The sequence below is a fragment of the Dermacentor variabilis genome, unplaced genomic scaffold (assembly GCF_050947875.1).
Source record: "Dermacentor variabilis isolate Ectoservices unplaced genomic scaffold, ASM5094787v1 scaffold_14, whole genome shotgun sequence".
Lineage (NCBI taxonomy): Eukaryota > Metazoa > Arthropoda > Arachnida > Ixodida > Ixodidae > Dermacentor > Dermacentor variabilis.
Window position 1 is genome coordinate 17,640,072 of NW_027460302.1, and position 26,510 is coordinate 17,666,581.

The 26,510-nt window shown below is 45.1% G+C and overlaps 1 protein-coding gene across 1 annotated transcript in view; it reads right to left on the reverse strand.

The window, feature by feature from the left end:
- LOC142567725 (cytochrome P450 4V2-like) overlaps window positions 1-26,510 on the reverse strand; it is a 283,152-nt gene that overhangs the window by 242,236 nt on the left and 14,406 nt on the right. Inside the window, exon 2 of the mRNA XM_075677900.1 lies at window positions 25,724-25,836. Coding sequence (XP_075534015.1) covers window positions 25,724-25,836 — 113 coding nt within the window. The remainder of the gene's footprint in view (window positions 1-25,723; window positions 25,837-26,510) is intronic.

Here is a 26,510-nt window from a genome sequence, read left to right on the forward strand (position 1 = left end):
AGTGGCTAAATACAAATATCTCGGGGTATGGATAAACAAAGGGCAGATGTACACAGAAAAGCACGAAGAGTCTCTCATCGCAAAAGGGCTAAAAGATGCCGGGATAATGAAACATAGGGATTGTGGGGGTACAACACGTATAAGGTACCGAGAGGTATTTGGAAGGGAGTAATGGTACCGGGGCTTACTTTCGGGAATGCGGTCCTGTGTTTAAGGGCAGAGGTTCAGTCGAGACTAGAAGTAAATCAGAGAGCTGTTGGAAGATTAGCACTAGGTTCCCACGGGAAAACCACAAACGAAGCAGTACAGGGGGATATGGGCTGGGTATCGTTCGAAGCGCGGGAAGGTCAAAGTAATATCCTATACGAAAACTGCCTGAGGAATTTGGACGATAACAGGTGGGCAGCTAAGGTATTTAAACACCTATACAGAAAGAGCGTTGACTCACAATGGCGGAAAAGAACTACGAAGCTAACCAGTACGTATGCCAGACACGAGGACGAAAAAGGACAGAGCATTAAACGACAGGTTAAAAACGCGGAAGGTAGAAATTGGATAAATTCAATGGAAAAGAAGCATAGTGTGGAACTATATCGATACTGGAAACAGCAGATCAGGAAGGAAGCGTTTTGTGATAACTCAAGAGGCAGTGTGCTACTCTTTGAAGCTAGGTCAGGATATCTTACAGCGTGGAGCTATAAAAAGAAATTTAATGAAGAAGAAGACACATGTACTGTGTGGTAAATCTGTAGAAACAATAGAACACCTCATACTAAAATGTAACGGTATCCATCCCGATGTCGATGCGGGCACAGTCACGCTTCCTGAGGCCTTGGGTTCAGAGATAACAATAGTCATGTAAATAAATATGCGGTGGAAATTAGCAAAAGGCGATTGGAGGATTGACGGTTCAAAAGCAGAGAGATGACATAAGGTTGAAAGGGTAGGAAGACGTATTTAAAGAAAACGGCGAATCTTAATAACACACAACACAGGTAAACAAAAATAAAAAGCGGAGCATGGTGGCAACTGTCATCACCCCGTTTCAAAGAGGACGCTCCTACCTTCCATCCATCCATCCATCCATCCATGAGATGAGCAGAAGGGCAAATGTGAATGGTCTGCACGGTGCAGCCACCTAGTGGCACAGAGCTCAACCATACAGAGTAGCAGCAACGAAGTGTATTATTCTTTGCTGCTGGTGTGCATTTTTCGCAGGAGTGTAATCATCAATACGTTGTTTTCATAAATGGTTAAAATGTGTTACACTTGCTTAGAGCAATATTAACGCTTTGTTTGGCTGGTTAAGCGCCGCGCCAGCAAGTGTATGGGCCGTGCAGAGCGATCAGGCCGCTCACGTACGTCTACGCTAAAGTTCCTTCATCAGCTTGAGTTTTTTTGCCGAAATGACCAGCTTGCCTGTGGTTGCCGGAATACAAGACACGTTCGGCGCTACGACAGAATGCTCGCAACGCACGCTGCTTCGATAGCTCTCGCTTGGGGTCGACGGCCAAGCGACTAGCGGAGAGGTCTCGCACGGGCGGGGGCGAGCTCTAAAACAACCGGAAGTGGACGATGTGACGCCGCATCGTGACGCAAACCAGTGAAGGCGGAGCTTAGCCCCGCTCGCTCGGCGAATGAGTTAAGGAGGAAAAGCATGGCTAGGGAGGAGGGTAACTTCTAATTGCTTGTAGCTCCATTAATACGTAACGCTTCACTAAATTGTGGTGCGAATGTTCTACTTAAGCTGTACCCTACGCGTCTACAAAATTTATCCGAACCGTTTCAGGGGCCCTTTAACATGCCCTTTGTGCAAAATAACCTACATAACCTAGCCTGTGTACATGCATCATTTTGTAACACCCCTAGATGAAATTGAAGTAAATGGTATAATTAATAACCTTAATAGACGTAACGCAAAATACATCGATTCGAGATTAAATTTATTAAGTATGTGGCTGATCGTCTATCTCCCGGCGTTTCTTGTATATTTAACCTTTGTCTCAACCAGCCTTTTTTCCCTCGTCAAATGCAAGTAGCTCGTTTAATAGTGTTGCACAAACAAGGTAGTAAAAATGACATGGGTAATTATCGCCTCGTATCAATCCTTTTTGTATTTTCGAAAATTCTAGAAAAAAGTAATTTTAAGTTGCTTTATTGAATTCGAACAAAAACATGATATGATAACGTTGTTCCAATTTGGTTTCCGTAAGGGTCTCGGCACTGAGCTTGCGTTATTAGCTCAGTGTTGTGTACTGCGCGGACGGCGACGCGCGGAAGCGCGCAGCCTGACGAGCGAGTCGACCAACGAGCTCCGGAACAGAGAATGCTTTATTCGGAACAGCGCGTGCTTCTTATCCGCGCGGGCGGTTACTTATCCGCTTCTGATAATCGACACTGAACGATGCCTGTCGGCGCTATTACATTTCTTCCCCCACAAGTTAAGTTCCTTTGCGAAAGTCCTCCGACTCGTAACGAACAGGTTGGAGCCGCTGTCGTGAACTTCTACGTGGCACGGCAGGGAGTTCGGGTGACGTGGGCTGGACGGGTGCCTGGCATGGGGGCCGTGCTGGTGGGGGGGTCGTGGGCTGAACGGTTGCCTCATCCTCAGGATTTATTTGAATATGCTCTCGTGTACCCATTGGCTGACGGTCTCCCTCCGTGGGCTGGTCCCGCTAAAGCACACACGCCTGGACTGTCAGGGGGCCCACGTACGGCAGGTGCTCTGGAATGGCTGGCTGGGATGACTGGCATGGGGTAGACGTATCTGCGTGCTTGGAATGTCTGGCCAGACGCAGATGACCAGCGTGTACGAAATGCACTTTGCTCATCGTGTCCACCAAGTACGTCATAGGGCTAATAACATTCACTATTCGGCCTTCAGTCCACGCTAAGGCGGAACCGCATGTCGTGATTTCAGGCGCGATTGACGCTCGGATGGTGGGACGCGCGCGTCATTTTGACGCGTGCCCAGCATGATCCGTCACGAAATCGCGCCGCCGCGTGCTGCTGCTCGGAGTAGTAAAAAACGCGTCGCGCGGCGCGTCCACCAATCAGAGTTCAGGTAAGTGACGTGACATTTGGTCACGTGGCATTTTGGTTCTTTTTGTGCCACCAGATGGCCGTGCTCTCTGCGCACCTCGACGGAACCTCCTTGGCGGAATTATTTTATTTTTTTTTTGCTCGGCAGAACTGGCGCGCGCGTCAAGGAAAACATATGCTACCGTGATTTCGTTCGCGCATCGTGTTCACCTAAAATGAACACAGCAACCTTCAACGAGGCCCTAATAACTAAAGTGCAGAAGCGTCGCGTCTCATCGCTAATACTGGCAAGACAATTTGCTAATGATATTACCAGTGTATGGTGCTCGCTCTCTTCTCAACCAGGCAGGCCGCACCCACATGTACCTCCTGACCCGCATTTCTTCTTGCTTCAGTATCAGCATCCCCCTTAATAGTAGCAATCGCCTCTTCTGCTCGGTAGTAAGCGGCCGACCCTCCTTTTTATATGTGAAGTTGTAAACAAGCAGCGGCTTCTCAGCATGCGGAAGGCACATAGTCGCAGTTTCGCACACAATATTGCTGCTTGAAATTAAGCTTGATAAATACACTTCGGAAAGAAATGTCGCTGTCTAATTGCACTCAGATTATTTTTATTGTAGTGTTCTGTAAGTTTAAGGGCATATTATATATGCGGTAACAGAGACAATACACCTCGTTGAGAGTTATGTTGTCTGGCAACCCGGAAAACGCGGCGCGAAAGCGCCGCTCCTTTCTTTCGTACGGGTGCTCGCGCGTCGGCGGCAACGCGGGCGTTTGCCGCACGTCGCGTTTTTCGCTTGCGAAAAACGCGCCATGCGGTTCCAGCTTAACGTTGACGCGTTCCCCTTCCGTGAAGAAGCGCCATGGAGAGCGACCTCGGTCGCGTTGAGCCTTTGACTTTTGTAGCCCCTTTAGCATGTCTTCTTGAAATGATGCCTTTAGCAGCGACAGCTTTGTACGCGGCGCCCTTTTTAGAAACAGTTAGGCTGGTGACAGGCCCGTTACTGCGCACGGAGTTGTCCGATAGGCAAGCAGAAAATGGTCTAGGCGTCCTCGTAGCGTCCTGTGGCTGCCGGAAGCGCCATCGTGGAGCAGTTGCTTACGCATGGTTTTCTTTGCTGTTTGCACGCACCTCTCAGCTGCTCCATTAGACTGCGGTTGATAAGGTGGGCTGTACGTGTGGCGCACTCCCCATGACTCGAGACCACCGTTGAACTCTCGCGCCGTAAACTGGGGGCCACTACCTGACACTAGCTGTTCCGGCAACCCGTATGCAGAGAAAATGGTACTAGCCTGTTCAATGGTGTTCAAGGCCGTTGTCGATTTCATGTGAAAGACAGCAATTCACTTTGAATAAGAGTCGACACACAGCAAGAATTAAGCGCCTTCGCAATCGAAAAAGTCGACGTGTACTCTTTGCCAGCAGCGAGCGGATAATGGCCAGGGTTCCAAAGGGGCGCGGGGAGCGCTATTCTGCGTTGACTGGCAAATTTTGCAGCTTTTCACGATGGTTTCAATGGCTGCGTCGAGCCCAGGTCACCACACTAGGCCGCGAGCTAATATCTTCATTCGGGCTGTTCCATGGTGCTCATCATGCAGTAACGCCAACATATTCTGGCAGTTTGGGCGGAACAACGACCCTGCTACCCCATGTCACGCATCCTTGCTCTAGCGATAGTTCCATTCGTCTGGTGTGGTATGGCCGTAGCTCGGCCAGGGGGGGGACACTCCCCGGTTCCGGTGGCACAGGAAATTGGCGCCATCTCTGTAATGGGCGACGCAAAAATCCGTTTCCCTTGCACGGCCTCGTAGATCGTCGCGCGCACGCGCGCCGATCCAGGTGGCCAAGCCCTTCCCCCCCGCTCAACTCCTCTCCCTACGCTCTCTCTCGGAATACCCTCTCAACTCCCTCGCCTTCGACGGCGGGGATGGCACGCCCGCGCCGCCGTGCCATCCCCGCCGGCCCGGCTGCTGCTTATTCCGCTACGTAACGCATTATTTTTGTTATCTACTGTCATCGAGATGCGTGCGCTGCTGTGCGTTGACCGACGTGGCTAGTTTCGTCAGTTCTGTGGTCCTCGGTAGCTGTGTGCTTGTGCTCCGCGATGTTTCACCCGTTTCACGACTCGTACCGCTCGTGCATCGTGCAGTGGTGCACAAATACCTCAAAAACAAGTCCTGCAAGGTTGTTCCGGGTGCCTAAATACAACAGGTGAGCGCTCAGACCCAAGGACATCAGAAGGCGCATGTACACGAATACAGCCCTGTCTATTTGTGTACTCCATGAGGCTCCGGACGTCGTTGCGCCTTGATTGTGCTACACTTGCCTCTTCCCGGTAGAGAAAGCTGACAAATAGATGTTCCTCCTCAATGTCACCTGGTCTGTGACTTGTGTTTTTCTGTGCCAAGTCTCATTCTGCAACTTCAGTAACTTGCCCAGCTTTCCATACCGCCCTCAGTGCTTTTTCTGTGTATCACGTTCTACAAACCAACTAACAGCTGAAAAATTACTGTTAGTGTTTGTGTACTATCTCAGTAACCCCCGATGGGAAAACCGCGGGAACAACCTTCATGTGTAGGCATGATACGCTTTTTTTTTCCTCTGGAAAGCATGAGCATTGCAAGTGTCCTACATGCAGATTTTTGCAGTGCTTGTTTATTATACAAGGGAGAGCCCAGTAGGTACGACTTAGTGCCTTAAGTGACGTAATTATATTGCTAAGCATTGCATTCGGGTAGAAAGAAAAGTCGTGTTGGCCTGTTTTACCTGGTCTTTGATTGAGGAATAAGCCTTTCTGCGAATGTTTTCTATGTGCTGCTGCAAAAGCCGACTATCTTCTGTTCCCCTTGCCACCGTTACTCAAGTTGTGGCCAAGTGCAAAATAATGTGATAATGTGTGTTTCAGTTTTTAGTACAATGTTATTTTTTTCTGCCATGTATTTTTCAATTTGTTCAGCAGTAATGATCATGTCAAACATTTCATATACTTTCGTGCAGATTTATAAGTAAGCTTTCTTTTGGTATGACTCTCAATCAAACAATGTTAGCATTTTATTCTATCTTTCAGGTATTTTGCGTGTCATTGTTTTTGCCATTACTAGTGAGTTTTCCCTTTTTATAGTTGTCATGACTATGTCATACACGTCGTCCAATTTTGTGCAATATCTTAGTGCACATATCAGGAGCTCGTCTACATTTAGGTCTTGAGGACATTATAGAAAAATCTTGTTTTATATGTGTGTACATGAAATGGCCTTCGCGTTTTCTAGCACTTTCTTTTGTTATTTCACCATCTGTGAACTCTTGTCTTTAGTACTCTTGTATATGTCATGCACCTCTCACTTTTGCTCATTTTTTGAGCGTGTATCACACCACGTTGTAAGAAAAATCTCTTTTCGGAAACGAAGTCAATAAAGAGAGACTAAACATCTGTTGTGTTGGAAGTGAAATTTTTTTTATGTCCCGGCACATGCTGGTGTAATATAAGTATGGGCAAGACTGCGTGCGTGCCAACGCATTGCCCACGGCGCACCACGCGCCAGCTCGCAAGCAATGCCAATGCGCGGCGTAGCGCGCGCATTGCTTGCGAGCTGGCGCGTGGCACGCGGTAAGAAGCGGGCTATAAAAAAGAAGAAACGCGCCGCTTACGGGTAAAAACAAAAAAAAAGTGAGCGGCGCGCGCGGCATGGGGGACAGGGGGAAAGAGAGTGGAGCGGGTCGGCATAATAAAAACAAAAAGGAAAGAAAAACGTTTGGGAGAGGAGGTGCCGTGCGGCTGCTGTTGCTGTTGCCATGACAACGTAAACAATCATGTGGGCCGCCATTTTGCTTAATGCGTCGCCCATTGGTTAGGGCCGTAACTGAAGGGGACCTTGGCGCTAGCGTCGAAAGAGCGTCTGCTCGAAAACGGCCAATGGGGTGTATACGGAGTGTCCCCCCCCTGGCTCGGCTTGCAGCGGCCATCCACTAAGAGTAAATTCAGCAACCTTGCACAGCACTTTGTCCTGTCTGGTAGCCTTGGCGACATCTCTGGCTGACAACGGCGTCGTTTCAAAAACTGCCAAACAGTCGGCCTCTTCATCCTTTGCTTGACTTGGAAGTGACAATCTCGATAACGCATCGGGCACTTCCATTTGGGACCCTTTCCGATACCTAAGCTCGTAACGCTATCCCGCCAAGATAAGCGCCCATCGTTGCATGCGCGCAACGGCCATAGTTGGTACCGGCTTGCAGGCACCCAGAATTCCGAGTAACGGCTGGTCGTTCGTTAAAAGTGTAAAAAGATGGCCGTACAGATATCGAAGAAACTTCAACCCATATATTATGGCCACCGCTTCTCTTTCAATTTTCGAGTACGCGCGTTCCGCTGCCGATAATGTTCGACAGGCAAGCGCAATGGGCCTTTCGTCCCCGATTGGTTGCACATGCGGAATCACTGCGCCCAGTCCGTACTGGGATGCGTCGCAACTGAGCACTAGCGGTCGCTTTGGGTTGTAGTAGCAGAGTACTGGGGGGCTCGACGTGAGCAGCTTCTTTGTTTTGTGAAAAGCAACAGCGCATTCTTTGGGCCAGTGCCACCGCAGGCCTTTTTTTAAAAGAGCGTACAGCGGTTCTGCCACGGTCGCCAAGTTTAGCAGTAACTTAGAATAAAAGGTCACCATGCCCAAAAATGATTTCAATTTCGTTGCATTTGAGGGCTCTGGCGCAGCCGTAATTGCTTTAACTTTTGATCCCAAAGGCTGGATTCCGGCTGCCGATATCCGGTGGCCCAGGTACCGAACTTCCCTTTAAAAGAACTTGCATTTTTCCTCTTGAAGAGTTACATTGTGGGCGTAAAACCGCTGGGGTACTTGTTCTAGCCGCTCTCGACAGTCTGACGTGGTGGTACCCCCAATTATTACATCATAAATGTAGTATACTATGTGAGGAATACCACTGAGAATTCTGTCCATAAGCGACTGAAATACCGCCGGAGCGCTTGCAATGCCAAAGGGCAGACGCTGCTATTGGAAAAGCCCATTATGTGTGCTTATCGTCAAGAGTGACTTGGAGTCTTCGCATAGCTCTACTTGCTGGTGTGCAGAGGCTGGATCCAAAACGCAAAAAACAAACTCAAGCCCTCTAAAGCTGCGAACAATCTCTTGTTAGCGCAAGCGGGTAATGCTCTGTTTTCAGCGCGGGGTTCAGAGTGAGCTTATAGTCACCGCACCACCGGACATCTGCCCCTCCGTCTTTCGGCACAGCGACCAAGGGTGTTGCCCACTCGCTCCGTGTTACCCGCTTCACGACGCCGGCTTCCTCCCAAGTATCCAGCTTATTTCTCACTGGTTCAACAAGAGCGGAAGGTACCTTACGTGCTCTGCAGAACACGGGTTTGCTCTCCGGTTTTATTAGTATTTGCACTTTGAACCCGGAAATTGGTCCCAACTGCTTCGGAAAAACAGGTGTAAATTTCTGTTTCAACTCAGTTACCATGTCTTCTGACCCTATGACAGCGACTTCGTTCCAATTTACCCTTAGTCGACTCAGCCATCTTCTTCTCAGTAGACAGAATTAAAGAATTAATCTTAACCGCTGTTGACGAGAGAAAATTGGTCTTGGGAATTTTTGTAGACTTTACCAAAGCCTTTGAGCATATAAACCACGCTCTTCTAATTGAGAAACTTTTACGGTATGGCTGCCCACCTGATAAAGCTGCCCACCTGATTAAATCCTATCTACAGTACCATGTACAGACAGTGGACAAAAATCAAGATTTCTCTAGTCTGTATCTGTGGTGTGCCTGTATCTCGTGGTGTGGTGTGGTGCTGTGTCTTGTGGTGTGCCACAAGGTAACATACTGGACCCTTTTATTTTTATTCCTTACATTAATGACGCCATCAATATAAATTCTGCAGTGAATTATGTAATTTACGCTGATGACGCCAGCACCTTTTTAATACGAAATTCAGCTGATGATTAATTGATGAAGCCAATTTAACCTTACAGAAATTAGTGAATGGGCATGTCAAAATAGTTTAGGCTAAATACCAAAAAGACGACAGCTATGATATTTCGCAGTAGAAATAAAGACGTTGTCGTTAAAAAATCCATACTACTAAATTCTTCTCCTATCGTTATTGTACCCAGCTTTAAAACATTGGGTATCGTCTGTCAAGAAACCTTATCCCGGGATACACATCGATTGTTCAGCTGTAAAACTGTCACAGGTAATTGGTATTGCTTATCGTAATCGTCATATACTGGCACAAAAAGTTCTGATGATGACTTTTAATATTTTGTTTCAATCTCGGCTTATAATTATGGCCATTTAGTTTGGGTTACTTCTACTAAAAGAAATCTGAACAACATTCACGTCTAGCAAAAACAGTTCTTACGGGTAATTGATAATGTCCCTGGTTATTTTGACACACTTCCATTTTTTTTTGTAAAATATAACGTTATGCCAATCGAAACACTGTACGATTATCGAGTCTGTAGAGCTTATAAACAAACACCACTGGATCGAGGTTTCTTAAGCAACTTGCAAAGTTAGAAAACAATAGCACTATATATGCAACACGCAGTAAGGAACGCGTTAAAGTGCCAACAGTAAGAACTAAATATGGGAAAGAGACGCTTCGTAATAGACTACCAAGATTACTAAATAGATTACACAGCGAAGGGATTCAACTGGAGAACATTTCATTTAAAGCTGTTCGTTGTTATTTCAACTTAAATCTAGACGAATTTCGTTGGTTTATTTTTTTTCATTTCAGTGATATTAAAAATATGTTTTTGGTCTGCTTCTTTATTTTGGACATGAACAGTATGTTTCCTCTGTTCGTTCTTGATCTGTATCTAGCAGAGGAAAGTTTGCAAAATAATGTACACCCAGGCTTTTTATCCTTTTCTTTTTTTGCATCTCCATAGAAGATTGCATTTGTCTTTGTAGGAATATATGCTTATACTTAACACCTGCGATACTTATACCTGTTAGATTGTCTAAGGTTGCATTCCGCTACACAACTTTGTTTTGGTATATGCCTATTTTTCTGTAAAATTTTTCAGAAGTTATAAACTGAATGTGTTTGTTGCTGCTGTCATCGCCGATGCGGGGGCCTGCGGATTTGTCAAGCTTTTGAAATGGCAGCTTTTTCATATCATTACACTGTACTGATGCGAAAAAATAAACGTCATTGTCATTTCATATTGCAGATGGCTTGCCATGCATCCGTTTGTAAATCATATTATCAATGATTAGCTATGATGTCATCACCACGATTTTCCGCTGCGCACGTTCTGCAGGTGTGTTTCGCGCATGCCTAGTTCATGTGCGCGCTCTGGATGAAAAAGTTAAAAATTTAACTGGGCCCGGTCCTAACCGAACCGTCTAAGGTCGGGGGGGGGGGGTGTATCTTTCCTAGTGCTGAACGTCTGCGTATCCTCGACTCGACGCTTTTTAACGGCTAGACAGTGTTCAAGCCACAATTCGTGTAGAGCTTGAGCAAATAAATCAACCCAATCTGGCTAAGACAAATTGATAGCTGAAATTATGAGCCGCTCGAACATCTTAGATTCATGTCAACAAGAAACAACCACCTCAACCACTGTTAACATTATCAGCCGACTGCAGCATGACATCACTACCCTAAAAGCCGCAAACATTGACACCAAGAACCGTATGCGGCGAGCCAACCTTCTTTGGCATTGACGATTCTGATAAAGAACCTTGGAGGGATTCAGAGAACAAAATTCGAGACTTATGCAAAAATACTCTTGGTTTGCCATTGAACGCCAGCGATATTCAGCGCGCACACCGCCTTGAAAGATTTTCCGAAAGAGAAAAACGACGCATAGTAGTAAAACCGGCCCGCTTCAAGACGTAAGAAAACGAATTGGGCGTAAGCTAAATGATGCATGTTTTGCCGTCAGGGAAGATTTTGCCCCAAGTACGCGCTTTGCACGCTTAAAATTGTTAAAATTTATCAAGACCCAGAAATGTGCGTTTAAGCTCATCCTGGACAAGCTGCATGTAGGCGGCAGATGCTATTTTTAGGATGCTGCATCCGATAGCGTCATTGAACACAACACCTAACAGCAATGAACTCCAAGTGATACCTTATCTGACCAGCCCCAGTGACGAACAAGAAATTTCGCGCCTGCTTCATTCAAAAACCGCCCTCATTCATTCTTTAACATTACCGTGCCTTTCACTAATAGCCGCAGTATAATTCAAAAGCGTGACGAACTCGAAAACTTCATGCACGGCACCACAGCCGATTATATTTTACTAACGAAAACGCGGTTAAATAAGGACGTCGGCGACCACCAAGTTTTTCCATCCTACCCTAAATTTATAATTTATCGGTGCGATCGGCATGATAGGAGAGGGGGAGTTGTAATAATGGCCGTTAGAAACAGCTTACCATCATCACTGATAAATCACGACGACAACATCGAACTATCATGGGTAAGCCTGGACAGTACAATTGGCAAAGTAGTGTTTGGAATCTGTTACCGTCCAACAGATAGTAACCCCTCATTTTGCGATTTCTTGCCTTTCTTTAGAACGAATAAAAAAGATACGCCCGCTGCACCTATCTCTCTTTTTGGAGATTTGAATCATCCCAGCATGAATTGGCAACTACTTTCAGTACCCAACAAAACACCGTATAGTGAACCCAAACAGTTGCTTGAACTGTAACCTCCACCAAGCAATAACATGCCCAACTAGGGGCGACAACACCGTGGATCTCTTGTTAACATCTAGCCTGGAAAACATAAAAAATACGACTTCGCTCCCTGGCTTTAGCGACCACAGCGTACTTCATATAGGCATTTAATTGCCTGAAAAAAAGAACGCACGCAAAAATTAATCACTCATTACAAGAAAGCCAACTTCGACGCATTTAACCGCGAACTTGCACTCCTCTACGAAGGTTTTTGACAGTGATACTGTGCTCGCTAGGTTAACGCCAATTGGGAATTATATAAGAACACTATGCTAAACTTTAAAAAACACATGTATTCCTACTATTGTTGTAAATACCGATAAAAATAACCAGTAGTTTACGCAACCCCCAAAACGTCTACTTAATAAGAAAAACGCCATTATCGGAAAACAAAGTCAACTCATAACCGCAGAGCTTGAGATAAGTACGAACTAAGTGCCAAAAAAATACATTAAGGAATTGAAAGCTTCCAAAAACAATTTTTTTTTTCAACTCACCTCTTATCAGTCCATCAGTCTAACAGACGTAAGTTCTTTCAGATTATCTCCCAGCCTAAGCGCCCAGCTCACCTCCAGCTATTAGACGACGACAACTTACTAATTGAAACTGAAACATGTGCTACAGCCCTTAACAACTTCTACACATCAGTACTTTCTCCTGCTATAAAGTTTAGTTCTACCGAATTATCACTCCACCCGCCGACCACAATGTCCGATATCCAGATTAACGCTGATGGAATAGCTGGGCTAATACACGCTCTAAAATTATCCTCCTCCAATGGTTGCGATCAAATCAGCAGCAAATTACTTAAAAAACATCATTTCCCTGTCAAGCGCAATACTTAGCTTACTCTTCCAACAATCAATCAGTATTGGTGAAGTTCCCCACGATTAGAAAAAGGCTCAAGTCATTCCCCTCCATAAGTCTTGTGATCGAACAAAAGCATGTACCTATCGTCCAATTTCTCTAACAAGCATCCCGTCTAGACTGCTGGAACATATCATAGCAACCAATCTAATGAACTACCTTGAAACAATTAACTTCTGTTCATACCAGCATGGTTTTAGGAAACTATTATCCTGCGAAACTCAGCTCTCGGATTTGACCGATGAATTCTTGCAACACATGGATGATCACCTGCAAACTGACGCCATCTTCTTAGGCTTTTCGAAGGTCTTCGACTGTGTTCCCGACAATCACCTACTTGCCAAATTATCTACTCTTGGTATCCCCCCACCATTGATTACTTGGATCGAACATTTCTTAAAGAGAGGCGTACAATAGACATCTGCTAACTCATGACTCACACTTTTCTGATGTTACATCCGGTTCATTATGCAAAAAAAGAAGTGAGAAGTGCAGACAGGACACGAGAGTAGAGAAGTGGACAACACGAACGCCGACTATCAACTGAAGGGAGCACTGAGGCGAAAAAAGAAATAAGGCACAAAACTCATCTGCGCATGCTCAGGAATGGTAACACCACGTCAGTCGGGCACACGTGCCGGTCTACGTGAGAGATAACTGTTAAGGCACTTAATCTCTTCCTTATGTAAAGTAATCGAAGGCTGACTCACGCACGCACCTCCACCGTTATAGATATGCCATGCCTCTACCATAAGACGCGTATCTTCACTCTTATGCCTGTGCATTATCGCGCATTCATCTAACTCTGCCGTGCAGTTAGAATCTCGGCAATGTAGCGAAAGATTAGAAGGTGATCCACCGGTTAACGACCTTTTATGTTCCATTAGCCTCTGGTTGATACAGCGTCCCGTTTGCCCTACGTAAAACTGGCCACAGCTCAGGGGAATTTTATAAACCACACCCATACGACAGTCAGTAAAACTGTTGTTCTTATTGTGCTTCACTGGAGAAATATCTGTTCGTTTTTTGCCTTTTACCCGCTCTTTTTTTCTCTGTACGACAGCGGATATCTTACCTAGCTTATTGGGAGCAGTGAAAGCAACATTAACATCATATCTACTTGCAACATTTTTAGGCCTGTGCGACACTGAATGAATATACGGAATAGCCACTACTCTTTTTTTGCTATTACTGCTTTCTGTAAACACGTCCGTCCCTCTCGAAACCGACTTCTTTAGGCGCTCAGCCACAGTGGCCACTGCTACACTAGATAACCTGCTCCTAATAGTCGCCGGACCTGCGCATCAAAACTGGCGCTCATTTTGTGCATGCAGGATCTGGTGAGGGAAGACTTAAGGCACGACATGGCAATTCCGCTTTTTACTACTTTGGAATGCTTGGATTGAAAGTTTAGCAACGGCTTCGAAGATCTTCGGAGTACTGCCAACAAACATGATTTCGTTCGAAGATCAAGGAAATGTCAAGAAACTGAATTGCGCGTCGCTGAGAAAATTCCTTGGTAAACTTTAATTCTTCCCCATAAAGTTTAAATTGCTCATTTACTGAGGTAGCAGCGGAATTGAATTCTTCCCTATTGCAGAAAATCAGGTCTTCGAAGCCGTTGCTAAACTTTCAATCCAAGCATTCCAACGTAGTAAATAACGGAATTGCCAAGTCGTGCCTTAAGTGTTCCCTCACCAGATCCTGCATGCACAAAATGAGCGCCAGTTTTAATGCGCAGGTCCGGCGCCTATTAGAAGCAGGTTATCCTAGTGTATCAGTGGCCACTGTGGTTGAGCGCCTAAAGAAGTCGGTTTCGAGAGGGAGGGACGTGATTACAGAAAGCAGTAATAGCAAAAAAAGAGTAGTGGCTATTCCGTATATTCATTCTGTGTCGCACAGGCCTAAAAATGTTGCAAGTAGATATGATGTTAATGTTGCTTTCACTGCTCCCAATAAGCTAGGTAAGATATCCGCTGTCGTACAGAGAAAAAAAGAGCGGGTAAAAGGCAAAAAACGAACAGATATTTCTCCAGTGAAGCACAATAAGAACAACAGTTTTACTGACGGTCGTATGGGTGTGGTTTATAAGATTCCCCTGAGCTGTGGCCAGTTTTACGTAGGGCAAACGGGACGTTGTATCAATCAGAGGCTAATGGAACATAAAAGGTCGTTAACCGGTGGATCGCCTTCTAATTTTCCCTTACATTGTTAAGATTGCAACTGCACGCCAGAGTTAGATGAATGCGCGATATTGCACAGGCATAAAAGTGAAGAGACGCGTCTTATGGTAGAGGCATGGCATATCTATAACGGTGGAGGTGCGTGCGTGAGTCAGCCTTCGATTACTTTACATAAGGAAGAGATTAAGTGCCTTAACAGTTATCTCTCACGTAGACCGGCACGTGTACCCGACTGACACGTGGTGTTACCATTCCTGAGCATGCGCAGATGAGTTTTGTGTCTTCTTTCTTTCTTCTTTTTTTTTTCGCCTCAGTGCTCCCTTCAGTTGATAGTCGGCGTTCGTGTTGTCCACTTCTCTACTCTTGTGTCCTGTCTGCACGCCTCACTTCTTTTTTGCATGCTGAATCCTTACCAACTAGCTCAGCTTTCTGTCGTTCTAAGTTACGTCCGGTGTCCCTCAGGGTGCAGGCTTATCCCCCTGTTATATTTAATCTACATGAATGACCTACCATCTAACACTAAAACCATACTTCGAATTTTCGCTGATGACGGCGTCATCTACAATGCCATCCATAACCCTGCTTATCCCATTGACCTACAAAAAGGCATAGACACTATCGTTTCATGGTGTGAAAAATGATTCATGCGTCTTAACCTTAATAAGTGCCAATGCATGTCCTTTTCCTGTGAGCGCAGCATCACAAATTACGTGTACCATATAAGCTCAACTTAAATATCACGAACAGGCTGCTATAAGTACCTGTGTGTTCTTGACTAATCATAAATACTTGACATCGTCATTATCATGGGTTACTCACATTGAAACAATATGCGCAAACGCCTTGCTCACACTTGGTTTTTTTGCGTCGCAATTTGAAATCTGCATCGCCCGCTATAAAAAAAAAAACTTGCATATCAGACATACGTTCAGCCGAAACTGGAGTACGCATCATCTATCTGGCACCCCTCGCAAGCATATCTCACCTACGAATTAGAAGCCATTCAGAATCGCGCTGCACGTTTTATCATGTCACACTACTCAATTAAAACCAGCATAACTGAACTAAAGCGCACACTCTATCTTCCCAGTCTCCAATCACGTCGTATCATCTGGCGTCTCTGCATGCTTCACTCTTTATGCTATCACCCAATAGCCAGACACCCTCGACGTCAACCCCCGCCTAGAATCTCTCCGCGCCTCAACCACAGCTGTCCAATCGCGCACATTCAGTGCTGCACGTCTTTGATGAAGGATACTTTTTTTCCCAAATGCAATAGCGCGGTGGAACACTCTTCTCGACTGTATTGTTTCTTCCGCCGACCACACGCTTTCTGTGAGAAAATAACAATCCACCTCGCCTAGAATATTTTGCTAAAAATGCTTGCTACTTGACGCCGATTAAATAATTAATTGTTAGTTATTCATTCTCATGCGTAGTATGTATCTTGTTTACACAGTGATTTCCATGATAGTGCCGCTTGCTCGGTTCCTTCCTGAGCGTTGTTTCCGTTTTTATCATTTGTCTATCTTTTCTTCCTCTTTTCCCTCCTTTTTTGCATGATGAAGAGTTCCTCATACATTGTTTGTCCCGGCCTTATGTAATGCCTCGGGGCCTTTAAGGCTTCGATAAATGAAATGAGATGAAAATGAAAGTGAGAGGTTACGTCCGGAAACTGCACAATTGGTTATGATGGACACCGTATTTGAGTGCACTGTAGTAGCTGTGACTGCCTGCACTGAAAGCGCGGTACACAATAGTTTTCGCATTCAGTCACCATCGGAATGTGGCTACTGCGGCTGGGAAGCGGACCCGCGACCTATAAGCACTGTGGAAGCTACTGGCTGCTTCGGCCAATCAGGACGGCGAACACATCTTAAAGGTGCTCTTCCGCGCTCTGTCGTCTGCCAGCTGAAAGCGCTGCAGCGCAGGCGGCGGCAGCATTTGCAAAGACTGCAAATTGCGTAGCGAGATTAGCCATTGTGGTAGCAGCGGTAGAATATTCGTTCCATTTTCGCTTTGACAGCAAGAAGTCGTGCGTCTTCAAGATGTTTCAAAATACAGAGGAGAAGAAGGGCTGCAGAGACGGCAGCAGTGAAGGGTTCAGAAGAACTCGGCCAGCGTGTCTCACGGTATGGTGAAGCCATCCCTTGATCCCTCTTCGTAAGTGCGGTCGTTTTCCTAATTAGAATCCCTGCTCGTTCACCACACTTCTTTCACACTGTTGCTTGCATGTCTAACACCAACTTATTTGTTCCTTTCACGCAAAACAGGAGCTTGGAACGATCACATAAGATCACGTATGCGGACACCATATTTTACGGGGGGCTACCTAACACAAAATTGGAGTCTGTTTTGTTCTTTGCCGTTTTGAATACAACAATCAAACCCCGGCCCTCAGTCCCCAGCAGCTGCGAAGCCATTGACCACGGCGGCGGTCAGACCTGTGACGCTGCAGAGAGTACTAAAAATACCTGGGTCCGGAGAGGCCGCCATTGTGATCTGAACCTGGCAACGTTTAACGCTAGAACGTTATCTAGTGAGGCGAGTCTGGCAGTGCGCTATTGGCGAGTCTAGCCTGGCGCTATTGGAGGAATTAAAGGGCAGTAAATGGGATATACAAGGACTCAGTGAACTTAGCTAGACGAAAGAAGCTTATCCAGTGCTAAAAAGCGGACACGTCCTGTGCTACCGGGGCTTAGCGGAGAGACGAGAACGAGGAGCCGGATTCCTGATTAATAAGGATATAGCTGGTAACATACAGGAATTCTATAGCAATAACGAGAGGGTGCCAGGTCGTGTTCTGAAACTTAATAAGAGGTACAAATTGAAGGTCCTACAGGTCTACGCTCCTAAATCCAGTCATGATGACCAGGAAGTCGAAAGCTCCTATGAAGACGTGGAATCGGTGATGGGTAAAGTCAAAACAAAATAGACTATACTGATGGGCGACTTCAATGCCAAGGTAGGCAAGAAGTAGGCTGTAGACGAGTAAGTGGAGGAATGTGGCATAGGCACTAGGAATAGGAGGGGAGAGTTATTAGTAGACGTTGCAGAACACAATAATATGCGGATAATGAATACCTTCTTCCGCAAGCGGGATAGCCGAAAATGGACGTGGAGGAGCCCGAATGGCGAGACTAGAAATGAAATAGACTTTATACTCTGCGCTATCCCTGACATCATACACAATGTGGACGTGCTCGGCAATGTGCGCTGCAGTGACCATAGGATGGTAAGAACTCGAATTAGTGTAGACTTGAGGAGGGAACGGAATAAACTGGTACATAAGAAGCCGGTCAATGAGTTACAGGTAAGAGGGAAAATAGACGAATTCCGGATCAAGCTACAGAACAGGTATTCGGCCTTAACTCAGGACGAGGACCTTAGTGTTGAAGCAATGAAGAACAGTCTTACGGGCATCATTAAAGGGGCCCTGAACCCCTTTTTATCGAAGTGGAGAAATACATCTGAAGTGAAGATAGGCTATTGCAGAACCACTCTGCCGCAAAAAGTACTTCAATGCGTTCAGCAGTAGCGGAGTTATCGGCAATTAAATACGGCCTCAGCTGTGCTCGCCTTCCTCCTCGAATGCCTTGCTCTGCGAAGGCTACGGCGGAGACGTCATGGTGGCGCGCAGTTCAAATTTCCGATTTGGTCCCTATGCCGCGCTAGACGTAAGCCAAAGTTGGCTGTCCTCAGAGATCCGCAGTGCGCTTAGCCACTGGACTTGTGGCGGCACCTCGCGGCGGCCGCGGTTTAGTCGAGCGCAGCGCCCAATAGCAGCCGCGTATTGGAGTGTGCTTTATGACGAAATAAAGCACGCGGAAAAGAGCGAGGAGCATGGGGTATCTTAAACGAGAGCGTTTGAGAAAGAGGTGACTTCGCGCTCCGCTTGCGAGGTCTACGGACCGCGAACGACAGCAGAACTTGGCTGAGATGTTCACAAGAGCGTATGCTACCCGCGTACTGTGTTATTTCACCATGGCCGGGGGGTGGTTCAGGGCCCCATTAAGGAGTGTGCAATAGAAGTCGGTGGTAACTCCGTTAGACAGGATACCAGTAAGCAATCGCAGGAGACGAAAGATCTGATCAAGAAATGCCAATTTATGAAAGCCTCTAACCCTACAGCTAGAATAGAAGTGGCAGAACTTTCCAAGTTAATCAACAAGCGTAAGACAGCTGACATAAGGAAGTATAATATGGGTACAATTAAACACGCTCTCAGAAACGGAGGAAGCCTAAAACCATTGAAGAAACTAGGAATAGGCAGGAATCAGATGCATGCGTTAAGAGAAATAATAATAACAATAATAACAATAATAGTATTAATAATAATAATAATGATGATGTTTATTTCCCATCAGGAAAGATGGAGGAGGCTGCAGGTAAAAGCTGCACGAACAAATGGCGGCTTGACAGGGGCCCGCAGCCCCCTCTACAAGGCGGCAGTAAAAAGGTTACAGGAAAGAACATCGAAAACATACATAGGCACCGAAATGGACACTAGGAATGAAGGCAAAAATCATCCATTGAGAAAGACTAGATACTTTTTACATAGTGTTGCGTATTGCAGTATTAGTTATTTTTAAAATGTGGGTGGTACTTTTGTTGTAATTATTCAGGAGAGTGGGCAGGGCGAAGGACAGTTTTTCTGCAGAGTAGTTAGCCCGAGGGGTTATAACATTCCATTTTTCGTTGTGCCGGGTAATGTGCATGGAAATATTCTCTTTTAGTGACGATAAGACGCGTAGAAACATTCTATTTTCAAATACTTCGCGTTTGTGGGCTAGTCTTAGCTTATAGTCATAAATATTTTTTACTGGTATAATGTTTGTTTTTTGAAAAAGAACTGTGTGCATGGCATGTTATACGGTAAGTTATAAAGCAGTCTGACAATTTTCTTCTGGAGGAAAAAGGTTTCTGTAAGTTAGTTTGAATAGTTGTGCCCCAAACTAATAAAGAGTAATTGAGATGAGAGTAAAAAAGTGAATTATAAAGACGAAGTTCGACCTTGAATGACAGGTATGTTCTTAGGCGAGATAAAACGCCAACTACACGAGTTAAATTTGTCAAAACAGTGTTAATGTGGTTATCCCTAAGCATATCAATTATTGGAAAAAGTTACGCCAAGGAGTCAGTTATTTGTAGTGGTTCGCCTCCATACGTTTACTGGAGAGTTGAACTGCTTCAATTTCGGCCTAAATATAACAGCTTTTGTTTTATTAACATTTATTTTCAGCTGGTTTCCCATTGGCCATTTTTTCAGGTTTATAAGGAGAGAGTGCACTTACCAGTTGATTACAATCGGGAGCTGTTATAAAAATATTGGCGTCATCCGCATATAAAATAAATTTTGATTTTGCACCGATATTCGTAAGGTCGTTGATGTAAATATTAAAGAGCAGTGGACCCAGAATTCTCGCTTGGCGAGCACCTCTAATGATAGATATTAAGTCAGATTGATATGATTCAATTTTTACAAACTGTTGCCGGTGACTGAGGTATGACTGAATAAGTTGCAGGAAATGTCCGCGGATTCCACATATTTCAAGTTTTCTAAGTAGTGTACACGGATGAATACAGTCAAAGAATTTAGAGAAATCCACATAAATACCCAGTAGTAACATTGTTTTTCAAAATGTGATAAAATAAATTCTTTCTGTTCAAGTAACGCCATTTTCGTAGATTTGTTCTTGCTGAATCTAAACTGTGCAAGTGAGATTAAATTGTGTTTATCAAGGATGCTGGACATTCGAATATGGATAACTTTTCCTAATTCCTTAGAGAATATGGGTAGTACAGAAATTGGTCAATAATTACCCATGTCATTCGCATCGCCCTTTTTTAACAGTGCAGTCACGTTTGCAATTTGCGTTCTTTTCCGAAATGAGGCGCTCGACAAGCAGATGTTAAAAATGTAAGTTATATAGGGGCACACTATGTCTAGAACATATTTATTTGGACGAATTTGCATAAGTTCTACGTCACAGCTTGGGCTATTTTTAAGAGCGTAAAAAACTGACATCACCTCCGATCCGGTTATTGGACTGAGAAAAGCGCAACGTTGGTTGTGAGCAGGCATGAAGTCCATGAACACATTAAATACTCCACAATCGGAATACTGAAGGAAGTGATTATGAAAGGAATTGGCAAGTGCGTTGCCGCTGACTTCCCTGCAATCCAATGACAATTTCCAGATACCTGGTGTCGATTTTCTAGGCCTCATAAAGGTATTAAGTTTTTTCCACAGTTGATCACTTCTGTATAAACAACTCTCGAACACAGAGTATAGGTAACGAGATCTGGTCGTTCTAATCTCTTTGTTTAGCTTATTTGGATATGTTTTATATTTCATGAGAAGATTCCCATCTTTTTTTTATAACAAAGCTATGGTAAAGCGACTTTTTGTAGTTAATTTTGCTGTGCAGTGCGTGTGTAATCCAGGTCGTACGAATATTTCTACCCAGCGTAAACGTTTTAGCGGGAGAGGTTTCTTAAAAATCTCCGTTATTTCATTAATAAACCTGTTGTATGCCTCATCAGCATTTTCTATTTCCAGAAGCCATTCAAAGCCAGACTGCAGTAATTCGTTTCTAAAACTGTCTAGACCAGCCTTCGTAATGGGTTGACAGCGCGCTGTCGCATTTTACGGGCTTCCACATTTTGTTTCTGTATCATGAGAATTATCGGGAGGTGATAACTAAGATTGGATGATACAACTGCCGTCGTGAGATTCGTTTTGTCAATGTTTCTTATGAAAATGTCAAGTAATGTTTCCCAGTCTTTTGTTGCTCTTGTGCGTAATGTAATTGTATTCCCAAACCCATTGAGGTAATGAGCGTTTCCATTGCTTTTGCAGATTAGTATTTGCCAGCATATCAAAATTAAAATCGCCGCCCCAAATCACATAGTAACCATCCTTAGAAATGAAATCCAGGAATTGCTCATAAAAGTGAAAGAAGTTCGGAGCATTTCCATCAGGAGGCCAATAGCAAACAGAAAATACGCGTTTGTTCACGCGTTCTGAGAGTATTTCAAAGTCATTGCAAACGATGCAAAACGAATCAAGCAGTTCACAATTGACGCCAGGCTTTATCAGCAGCATAACACCACCACAACGACGCGTGGATCGCTTTAACGAAAACGACTGATAAGAGGAGAACGTGTACTTATCTTGGTCGTCTTTACCCCAAGTTTCCGTCAACATGACGACATCAAACGAAAAAAAGCCAGGGATAAAAGCGTAAACTTCGGTTTCCTTGTTACACAGTGAACGGGTGTTCAAGTGAAGATATTTGAAGGAAGTTTTGTTGCTACAACTGTGCTCACCTAATCAGGAAGAACGTAACTGCGATTCGCCATGGCAAACATCAAAAATAACTTTCAGACACATGGCACAGACGTAGTAGGGAGAATTATGTAGGAAGATCACGGGCACTGCGCACTACAATCACTGAATCACCCTTGGCTTTCCGCACCAAAATTTTACAATTTCTGTGCCAAAAGTACTGGTGCGCATTTTGCTTCGCCCAGTCTTTTGTTTGCTATAGCAATTGACAGTTACGGTTTGTCAAGTTTTCTAGAATGGAAGCGCTACATTTGCTCTCCTTCAGTTTATGCCTTTTTTCAAACCACAGATCCCTCACTCCTTGCCTTGCGTAGCTGGCAATAATTCAGGAAATTTTATCAAGTTCGGACGGTAATCTGTGAATAGCATCAATGTCTATCTTCAAGCCTGGACAAACCGATCACGTCGGCCACAGAATTCACTTTGCTTAACAGATCTTCATCAGTGAATACTTGAATTCCGTAAAATTCAAGGTTTAGCCTTCTGCCTCGCACTGAAGGTCATTAATTTCACTTCGTTATTTTTCATTTTCTGCTTCTCTTCTCTGTGCTTTTAGTTCAAGGGCCTCCCGTCTCTTGCGCATTTCTTTTGCGTCCTTTTCTTGAGTGGCGAGTCGCTCTAAAACTTCATCATATTTTTCTGACATCAGCTGCACTGATCTTTCTATGTTTGGCACAGTCTCATTTAGTGGCATCAATTCATCAAGTTTTTTGTTTATACTAACTAGGATTGGACCTTATGTCGGCTGCCTCCTCATTAGCCATCTTTTCATTCAGGTTCTCTCCTTTGCACTTCATAGCTTTGCACGTTGCGCAAACCCAGTTCTGTTCTGCTGACTTCTTTTATTGTTTCTCTGTTAGCGCAGCACACGTTCCAAAACGGTATCGTTGGTTACAGTCATCACATAATACAAAACTTTCACCTGACGCGAACGTATCCTTACAGGAAAAGCAGACATCTGTGGTCATCGTACACTTTGGCTGCAAGAACAAATTACTTAAAGCACACAAACAACAGGAATATCAGGGTGGCCGCAGCGGCAGCAAACACATGGTTAAAAACGAGCGCGAGAGGAAACACCAACCTGCAAAAAGCAGAGTCCCAGTTTAGCGTGGTTCGTTCCAACCGCCACGGCGGCCAAGCCGGCAATATCATTACTAATATGCATGAGGTAGTTCAAGTGGCTGAGGAGTTCTATAGAGATTTACACAGTACCAGTGGCACCCAGGACGATAATGGAAGAGAGAATAATGTAGAGGAATTTGAAATCCGACAAGTAACGCCGGAAGAAGTAAGGAAAGCCTTGGGAGCTATGCAAAGGGGGAAGACAGCAGGGCAGGATCAGGTAATTGCAGATTTGTTGAAGGATGGTGGGCAGATTGTTCTAGAAAAACTGGCCACCCTGTATACGCAACGCCTCATGACCTCGAGCGTACCGGAATCTTGGAAGAACGCTAACATAATTCAAATCCATAAGAAAGGGGCCACAAAGACTTGAAAAATTATAGACCGATCAGCTCACTGTCCGTTGCCTACAAAGTATTTACTAAGGTAATTGCAAATAGAATCAGAAACACCTTAGACTGCCGTCAACCAAACGACCAGGCAGGAAAATACTGAAAGGTGTCTATAGCGGCTCCACAGCCACCGTAGTCGTCCATAAAGAAAGCAACAAAATCCGAATAAAGAAGGGCGTCAGGCAGGCAGATACCATCTATCCAATGCAATTCAGAGCGTGTTTACAGGACGTATTCAGAGACCTGCATTGGAAAGAATCGCGGATAATAGTTAATGAAGAATACCTTAGTAACTTGCGATTCGCTGATGACATTGCCTTGCTCAGTAACTCAGGGGACCAATTGCAATGCATGCTCACTGATCTGGAGAGTTAAAGCAGAAGGGTGGGTCTAAAAATTAATCTGCGGAAAACTAAAGTAATGTTTACCTGTCTCGGAAGAGAACAGAAGTTTACAATAGGTAGCGGGGCACTGTAAGTGGTAAGGGAACGCATCTACTTAGGGCAGGTAGTGACGGCGGATCCGGATCATCAGACTGAAATAATCAGAAGAATAAGAGTGAGCTGGGGTGCGTTTGGCAGGCATTCTAAGATCATGAACAGCGGGTTGCCATTATACCTCAAGAGAAAAGTGTATAATAGGTGTGTCTTCCCAGTACTCACCTACGGGGCAGAAACCTGGAAGCTTACGAAAAGGGTTCCACTTAAACTGAGGGCGACGCAAGGAGCTATGGAAAGAAGCATGATAGGTGTATCGTTAAGGCATAAGAAAAGAGCAGATTGGGTGAGGGAAGAAACGCGAGTTAATGACATCTTAGTTCAAATCCAGAAAAAGAAATGGGCATGGGCAGGACATGTAATGAAGGGGGAAGATAACCGATGGTCATTAAGGGTTACGGACTGGATTCCAAGGGAAGGGAAGCTTAGCGGGGGCTGCATAATGTTAGGTGGGCGGATGAGATTAAGAAGTTTGCAGGCAGAACATGGCCACAATTAGTACATGACCTGGGTAGTTGGAGAAGTATGGTACAGGCCTTTGCCCTGCAGTAGGCGTAACCAGGCTGAAGATGATGATGATGTTTTTATTCACACAAGTGGATGACTGTGTTCTCAGAATCACAGAGCTACAATAAATATTTTAATAATGAACGAGAAAAATCGCGTAATAAACCACTATGCGACCTGTAGAGAAGCTTCCAAGTAAACTCGTGCCGACACCACTTGTCAAGCCATTTATTCGTCTAACGGGTTCCGAACTGTGGCACTACATCTCTCGCTGCGCAAGAATCTGCGCTCGTGGGTGCAGATTCTTGCGCAGGATCTGAAGGATCTGGATCTGAAGTGAAAACAGGATCTGAAGTGAAGGCGCGACAACGTCGGTGGACGAAGACGGAACACACACAGGGTGCCACTTTCAACAATGTTTAATCAGAAAAAAACGCCACTATTATATACTGGGAACGCAATCACAGTTTCTCAGTGCGCATTCACTTCAGATCATGCTTAACACGCCCAGCTATCCCTCTCAACAACATACTGCAACAGAGTGCAGTGCTTAGTCAAGCAAAGCCATAGCCACTGTGCTGATGCGGCGAGTATTTTCCTGTTTCGAGCTCCTTGCTAAGCGAGGAAAGGAATCCAATAGCCAATGGAATACAGAAATGTGTAGTGCAATTGAGATATTCGACACAAAATTCTATGGATGAAGCCGAGGTTTTGACGGAAGCTCGTCTGGTCGGGAGGCATCATGATCAAAGGTAAAAAAGGACACCGACCCCTCAAAGAAAACGAAAAAGGTGTTGCAGCACCTTAGGCGGGAGCATAGTTCACAATGTGGTCCTTTAGTAACCGGTCTTCTTATTGTTACCTTTGATCATGATGGTCGTGATCGGATCGGTCGTAGCTAGCGACATATTGCTGCACGGAGTGATAGAGACCAGGCCAGAAACGGAGCGAGACATTTCCTTCCTTTTTGTTTTTTAGATAATCTGGCGATGACGGTTTGTTCAAAAAGGGCTCACCTTGAAACGAAACAGTGCACTTACTTACCTCCGCAACCGAAGGAGTAACCGCTATAAGAATGGGCATTGGTCCGTGGAAGCTCATCGTCACGTCTTGGTCCACAATATCTTGGCACATGGACTTCACATATTCGAATATCCCTGCAAATAATAAGCAGGGACATGCAAATAACACACACGAATATAAAACGAAATACCTGAATAAAGAATCACCTCTAAAGTATTTCAACCTAGTCCGCGTTGTGTGTTTATTTCATGCCACCTTCCCCGGCGAAGAGTTTCCATACAACCCTCGATATGAGCACCATCTGTGAGTTATCTTCCCTCGCAACCGAGCAAACGAGTGCAGCGAAGGATGCAAGCGAACGCGGAGCGCAGCGGAAGATGAAAGAAGAGAGAGCGAAGAGGAGAGTGGAGGAAACGGTTACAGTGAAATAACGAAGCGGAAAGCGGAGCAGGAGCGGAGCGGAGACGGCCTGCGCATGCGCTGAGTTGCAGGCGTCCAGGGCATCCGCAGTCGCTTGGGCGATCTCATCTGTGCTTCCGAGGGGTGGCGGCGGGGTAGCGTGAGGTGGGGAATGCTACACTCGCCGGCGATGTCAGCTGCTGAGGTCAATCCGTGGTGCCAGGGCCTGAGCACCTTCCGAAATTTTGCGCATCGGGCAGAGCCCTCCTCCCCCCGCGATGGCGATGCCTATCCCCCTCAGAGGTTCATTACTAGATGTCTGTTACATCATTCGAGGTTTCTTTTAAGTCGCCTCTATATTTTTACTCAAAATTTTCATCATCATCATCAGCAGCAACCTATTTTATGT